At 30.3% G+C, this 7,735-nt stretch overlaps 1 protein-coding gene across 2 annotated transcripts in view; it reads right to left on the bottom strand.

The window, feature by feature from the left end:
* Nucleotides 1–5,250, bottom strand: part of LOC106473637 (ubiquitin carboxyl-terminal hydrolase 16-like) — a 30,833-nt gene extending 25,583 nt beyond the window's left edge. Inside the window, exons 1-3 of one of the 2 annotated variants that reach the window (XM_013934319.2) lie at nucleotides 5,207–5,250; nucleotides 1,459–1,608; nucleotides 1,184–1,323 (exon numbers count right to left, since the gene is read on the bottom strand). In XM_013934319.2, coding sequence (XP_013789773.2) covers nucleotides 1,184–1,323; nucleotides 1,459–1,608; nucleotides 5,207–5,212 — 296 coding nt within the window. In that variant the 5' untranslated portion in view covers nucleotides 5,213–5,250. The remainder of the gene's footprint in view (nucleotides 1–1,183; nucleotides 1,324–1,458; nucleotides 1,609–5,206) is intronic. The other variant, XM_022402038.1, reaches the window with a different exon arrangement.
* Between the last annotated feature and the right edge of the window lie 2,485 nt (nucleotides 5,251–7,735).

Here is a 7,735-nt window from a genome sequence, read left to right as displayed (position 1 = left end):
AACCAGATGAGATAATTGTTTGCTTTACTTCTTTAGTTACTGTTCTATGTTTTAGGAAAAATATGTTTAAGAACTTATTTCTAAATATTAATAATGTATATACATATATATAATGTATAATAATTGAAATGTGACTGTATTTTACAAAATACTAGTCTACTAAAACACAGCCAAGACAAGTTACTTTTCACAGACCAAAAGTCAGTTTTATGTTATTTGATACAGTAACATGAGTGCACGTCATTGTAACTTCTGTATTGTTAGTCAGGCACAGCTGAACGGTCAATGTAATAAAAATAATAAATATATATATAAATGTATAATATTATGAGATTTAAGCTATTTAGTCTAAACATTTATGTTTTCAGGTTATAATCTGTGTTTATTCTAGAATGAAAAAGGCATAATTTATATTTATTTCCTAATTTTTTATGGTGGTTACAAGAACCCATACAGAGATTAATTACTGAAAATAACAGATAAAATATAAAGTTTTTTCTTAAGAAACGTTTGATAACTATCTGGACATTATAAAGATTTCACATGTGAAATTTGAAAATTTTCTGATCCATAAAAGTATTTTTAATTCTAAAATGAATAATATGCAAAAAAGAAACAAAAAAGACACAAGAAAAACATTGCTTTATAAACCTTAAGACTTAATATAAAAAAAACTTATATTTTGCATATGATAGCATTGTAATGTTTACTGATAATCTGCCAAATTTCATTAACATTTGCTTACTAATTTAAAAGTTATAGCATGAAAACTAGAACAAGCACAAAATGTTTACAAGATCGGTCCCAGGAACCGAGCCCATGCTGAAAGAGTTAATGGCAACACAACTAGTTAGCAAAGTTTGTTTGTTTGCTGTTAAGCACAAAGCTAATCAATGGGCTATTTGTGCTGTGTCCTTCACAGGTATCAAGCCCTGGATTTTGGTGTTACAAGTCCACTGAAGGGCAGTGTTAGCCAAGAATTTGAATAAAGAGAATGTTTAAGGTGCATAAACTTAGACAAAATCTCAAAATTTTATGCAACTTCAACTTTCAAAAAAAAAGTAAATAAATTATATAAAAATAATAATATTGAAATATTTTATACATAAAATAATTGCTGTTATGATTTATGTTAGACCAGTAAAGCTTTCTCCAAAAGTAATATAAATATGACAACACATACTTTTTGCAAATCTGTCCAAAGAGCTGTCCTGGGTTAACCACATTGCTTTTGTTTTGTGAGGAAGCGCTCACCAGTTTCATGAACAACAGAAGAGACTTGGTCAAAGGATTACTGTCTGGAAGCTTCACCTGAGTAGTCTTCTGTAAGAAATATGCTTTATTCATACTGCTATGCTTTCATCTTTACTATACAATTTTCAATGTGCTTTTTCCTTCTTGCTGAAATGGTATAACATCTCATTCTTTGTACTAGTTATTAACTCACGAAGAACTTACAATTTGAATAGATCTGCCATCACTAATAATCGCTTCATCCAAAGGAAGACTGTTCCCATCATCCTCTGCAGGGGTTTCCACAGTCCATAATGCATCATTTGGACAATGTGTTTCGAGAACGTTGAGCAGATACGGTGTCTGATTAAGATTCTACAGAGACAAGCATGTAATAAACAAATCATACTGTCAAAATAACACAATGTCCAGTAAAAAAAAAAGAATACTGTTTGTTCATAAAAAAAAGATAACTTTACAATCATCATTAGGCTTTAAGAGTACCAAGTATTTATGGAAAATGGAGATATTTAAAATTTAGCAATGTTTCTTATTACATGTTACACCGATAATTTCTGAACAAACAAAATGTAATTACATCAACTACATTTCAGACGTTTAGGCAGCAATGTTAAAAGATATATTATTATCATCAAATCAAAGTAAGTTAGGTCAAAATTAATTTACAAAATCAATAAAGTGAGAATCACAACTGGAATTTTTTTTTTTTTGCCAACTAATGAAAACTAATAAAGGATACAATTAGGTATATTAAACTGGATCTCCAAATTAAGTATTACAGTAAGTATAGGTAACAGATACATGTGAACTTTAGACAAGTTTCTATTTTAATTGCACTGCTCACTTTTCAAAAATGACAGAAATAATTGAATTTTTTTCTTAGGTTTAACTTGCATTTCACACCTAATTCATGAAGTATAACACTGATAACTATGTATTAATTAGAGATTAATCAACATTTAACATGGGTTTGTTTAATCAATTAATAAATTTTTCTTGTCTTCTAATCAGAATCGTTTAATTAGCAACTGGGCACTGAACAAATTAATGTTCATAGTCTCCAGCTAAAAGCTCAGAGAAAAAGGCTCAAATGCAATGTAAAATTTAAAGTAATTCAATTAAACTGCCAATTACATTTGAAACTAAAATTCAAATGTTACTCGACCAAAACACACAAAAGTTTATGAAGAAACTTCAAGAATTTTGTAAAAACTTTACTTGGTTACACTTAAAAAATCGAAATTCGTCATCAAAATGGGAGGCTAAATTATGTTAAAAATACACTTCATTTGACACGATAAGAAAAAGGTAACTCAGAAAGATATACCTGTATAGAAGTAAGATAAGTTTATGGCTTGAACAAATGTAATCAATAAACGTCATATGATCATCTTTTGTAAATACATTTGACCACATAAATGACTGCAATCTCCAAGACAATCTGTAGATTCCATTAGAGAGAGGTAATAATTAAATTTACTCGACATCTGGGAGTACTTAAAGAAGCGAGACTGTATATATATATATATTAATAATAATAATAAAAAAATAAAAAACTAACTAACTAACTAACTTGAGCTTCAAAGATGTACCTTTTATCAAAGGACATATGATAAAAAAACATGCTAATTATATAGGTCAGAATTAAAACAACTTAAAAGTAACATATAAATTAAAGAAGAGAACCCTGTACAACAAAATGAATAGAAGTATCTAAAACATCACCTTTAATAACTAGACTGAACTGATTTATAAGTTGGTTATCCTCGCTATTAGCGTGCTTCCATGTAGATGACAAGTTCATTCAATGGAAAGCATATTTTCTTCAATCTGTGTTTTGAATCAGATACATATATATCGAAGGGTCTAACGTAGACCCTGATGAAGAATAAACTGTAAAATGAAACTCCATTTTGGATTTGAAGGTTTAGTGGGTGATAGTTTATACTTATTAGCCACAAATTATGATATGTGGTTCTATGGGTCTAACAGCACTATGACTTGGAAAGTAAATTCTAATTAAACTCTTGGCTACTGTATGGAAAAGTGAAAATCACATTCTGTCAAGTCACTAAACAAAAAAAAAAGCTTGTTAGGGACCGTAACAACACTTTGGTTGATCGGGTTACAGCAATCGTTTTGAGACACTGGAAAGGAGTCAATAAACAATGATTGAAGTGTTATACGTACGAGGAGCCGTGGACTGGAAAGGTTTTACATTAATTTGTAGTTATTAAAAACCTATGGTACTTCTACATTTACCAACACCAGGTATTCAGCTGATTAAGCTATAGGATATTTATCAACTTGAATTATTAAAAAAAAAATACAATTAACTTATATTCAATATTATGAATGTATGTCAGTAAGTTTGGAATAAAATTGTAGTTTATAATTCAAATTTTAGTATTAAACATTATATAATTTCTTAATTTAAAAGTAAATATTAAAAAAAAAAAGAATTAAATATTGATTTTTATGTGTCACGTGGTATGTCGTCATCTGCTTATATTCAGATTACATTTTATGACGTCCACAATACAATGTCTATAATTTCTTATGAATTAGAAGCTCAAATTACCAATATTTACAGGCTATAATATAAAATAAGAACCTCCAGCCTTTTCTAGTTGTGGAGATATCATTATATTTAGCAAATCCACTACAGTGGCTCTGTCCATCCCTAACTTTTTTGGAAATACTTACTTATTTCCACCCACTTCCCTCATTTACATGTTTATAACCAAACAAAAGCATACATTTTGAACTCCATAATTCTGCAAGTGATATGATTAGAGATGAGATTTTTTAAACCTAAATACAGCTTAGTTGGGAAGCATGATAAATTACCGTAGAAAGTTGTAGTATCGGTACCATAATTCATAATTTTTTACTATTTCTAAATGCAAATCTACAACAGTTATATATTTTTTTTTACATCCTCCACATGCAAAATTCAACGAGGCTTAGCAAGTACTACACATGTGTACAAAGATTCTTCATAACATTGTTCGTAGTAGAGATCATTGTTTTCTATGTTTTAAAAAAATAACTGAAATTTAAGAATTTATTTGTAAATAGCAATCACATACAAGTAATATATATATAACACCATACGTAAGTAATGTATGGTAAATGTGATTGTATTCTACAAAATACTGATGTGCTACTACTACTATGACTAAACATTTCTACTTTGTAAGAACAGATTTATTTACTGTATTTAATACAGTACTGTCAGCTGCGCGTGCACCAAGTGATGTACAACTTATACCAGAGGTAACATTATGCAGAGAAGGTTCAAAGGTCAAAAAACATAAAATTAATATATATAAATAGACGTATACGGTTACGAGATTTAAGCTATTTAGAATAAACAAACGTTTGTAGTTTCCTATTACAATTTGCAGTCATTCTAAAATGAAAAAAGGGTAATGTAGATTTACTAATTTATAAGGTAAAACAAATCGACCAACTCCACATAATTAAGGTACAGAAAATAACCTTTCTAAGAAAAAACGTTTGATATTTATTTACAAGGTTATAGAGATGACGCAAATGAAATTTGACAATTTTTAGATGAAAAAAAAAAGACTTTAATCTTAAAATCAAAATTATTTTCCATGTTGAATAGTCAACATTCTAAAAGAAAAAAAAATTCACAAGCAAATCTACAGATTAAGAAAATGTAATACATAACTGAAATAAAACCTGGTTTTGTGTACGAACGCCTTGTACTAATAATCTGAAGAATTTTCACGGAGATACCCATAACCACCAAAGTAACCACAAGAGTAGTTTACTACAACTTTTGATAATATTTGTGCAAGAACAAACATTCCATTTAAGTCTGACTATGGGTCTGAGTGCATTGTTCCAAGTATGTTATTACTGAATATATATAGATAAAAGAAGGGAAACAGAAATATTCTGTAGTGTAAAATTTACAAACCTGCATTACTGCATTGAAAAAACAGGTGTTTCCCAAGTTCTGGAGGCCCTAGAAGAAGATAAATTCCTTTTATCATAAATAAATTTTTCATTTGCTTAACATGAGAAGTAACGTGTAACAAACATTAAAAAAAATGTTTTTTTTTATCAAAAAGCAAGTAAAGTTGAGCTCTTTACTGTTAAGACATAGCTTTCAGTGAGCTCTGAAACAAGACATCAAGTATCTTAGTTGTCCTTTGTGAACTCTGAAAACAGACTGTTAGATGTGAACTCTGAAAACAGACTGTTAGATATACACAGTTGTTTTATTTAAAGCTAATATGAGAGTTATGATTTAGATAGATATAAAGTGGGACTGTTTACGAATCATTTGTTGTGTAATTCAATTGTGAATTGATGGCACATTACTCGAATCTTCTAGGTTTTACTTCTAATTTCATTGAGTATTGTGACACCATAACACCTCGTAGTGTGTAAGAAAGTTCTAGGCCTCGGTCGGGAAAATATGTACAGGCGACCAAGTTAGTGAAAGTAAAGAAGTTAGTAAAAGTAAGATAAAATTAGATAGAGATAGATATAGACTGAGTGATCACAAGTTTAGCCATAAGTGGTGTATCATGGAGACTTTTACAGTGTAATAATCACAGACTGTATTGCAATAACAGAGTAGAGAAGAATAAATTCTTTTGTCAATTGTGTTCTAAAGTAAATGAACCAGCCTGTGAGGACTTTTGGCATAAAAAAGTATTTTCGAAAATCTGGATACATCTGTAGGAACCACCTAAGAAAATTAAATGAATTTATCATTGATTGTATTGTGATAACAGAGTAGAGAAGAAAAATTTGTCTTGTCAATTGAGTTCTAAAGCTAAAGTAACTGATGAAAAAAGAGAATTATTTAAAGCTATGAATTCAACTGTGGTAATTAACTGGGTAATGAACATTTGTATATACATTTGACTTGTTTTAATATATTATTTTAAAACATCTGGACTGTGTGTTGTTTGTTTATTGCTGAAATTTATCACCAACAAGTCACAGACACCTACTATAAAGAACTGCAGCCCTATAAAACCTGACACAGACATGGTTATCAAGGATCCTGAACTGTTTGTGAACTCTGTAAAAAGATGTGTTAAATACAGAGTTGTTCATCATAAACTCCGTAAAAAGACATTTCAAGTATCTCAAGCTGTTCATTTTGAACTCTGATGACTAAATTGAAGTGGCCAAATTTTATAAGTGTTAAAAACTTTTGACAGATGATATACACAAGGGCCATCTGCACCAGCCTCCCTAATTTAGCAGTGAAAGACTAGAGGGAAGGCATCTAGTCAATACCACCCATCGCCAACTCTTGGGCTACTCTTTTATCAATGAATAGTGGGATTGGCCATCACATTATAATGCCCCCACAGCTGAAAGGGCAGGAATATTTGGTGGGACAGGGATTCCAACCAGCAACCCTCAAATTGCGAGTCAAATGCCCTAACCATTTGGCCATGATGGGCCACATGATAGAGAAAGCTGGATGTCTTCTTAAACTTTCACAATACTCTTAAATATGTAATCAAATACATAAACAGTGGATCACGTAGCAAGGACTCATAACTTACAACAACAATGTTTATCAGTAAAAGGCCTTGGAGTTTAAATGAATTATTGATAGCAATTACAGGCTTAAAAACACATCTTACCTTAAGGGACTAAATGGTCAATTATTTATTGTTTTTTTTTTTTAAATCAAACAAAGATTCAGATAAAAATTCCTTTGCTCTCACATCAGTTCCAACATAGCTTACAGTGCAGAAGACTTGGTAAACTTTAACTTCATTGAACAGTTACAGAATGTTTGCATGTTATTTGAAAGAAAACTTAATTTACTATGCAGATTTTCCTATGCTATAACAAACACATGATCAACACAGCAAGCAACCCAGTTAACAAAGCATCAAGTATGCAGGGCTGGTATGGAGGCCAGACAAGTCCAGGGATTAAGTATATAAATGAGGGAAACTATTCTTTAAGAGACTTGTCTCGAACTTGTAACTACATATAAAGACCTATGTTAAAATTTTGAAGAAGTGTATGAATAAAGATGTGTTCATATACAGGGTGTCCCAGAAGTCTGGTTCCATAGGGAAAAATAAACAATGTATTCTTAATTTATTTATTATTTGAAGTGCATGCCATTACCAGCCATACACATATCAATTTTTGGTATACTTTGACATCAGGGTATCTTCTTTCCTGAACTATGTATAACTGATGTTATAAATGTGTTTGTTTAACTTTAAGAATATAATGTTTATTTCCCTATCGGTCCAGACTTCTGGAATACCCTGTAAGTTACAGTAGTGAAAGGTTTAGTTTATGATATATAGTTACCACACAGTCACTGTAAATTACAGTAGAGAAAGGTTTAGTTTATGATATATAGTTACCACACAGTCACTGTAAATTCCAGTAGAGAAAGGTATAGTTTATGATATCTAGTTACCACACAGTCACTGTAAATTACAGTAGAGAA

This window comes from Limulus polyphemus, unplaced genomic scaffold, assembly GCF_000517525.1.
Source record: "Limulus polyphemus unplaced genomic scaffold, Limulus_polyphemus-2.1.2 Scaffold6356, whole genome shotgun sequence".
NCBI classification, from domain to species: Eukaryota; Metazoa; Arthropoda; class Merostomata; order Xiphosura; family Limulidae; genus Limulus; species Limulus polyphemus.
This window is presented reverse-complemented; position numbering and strand designations above follow the sequence as displayed.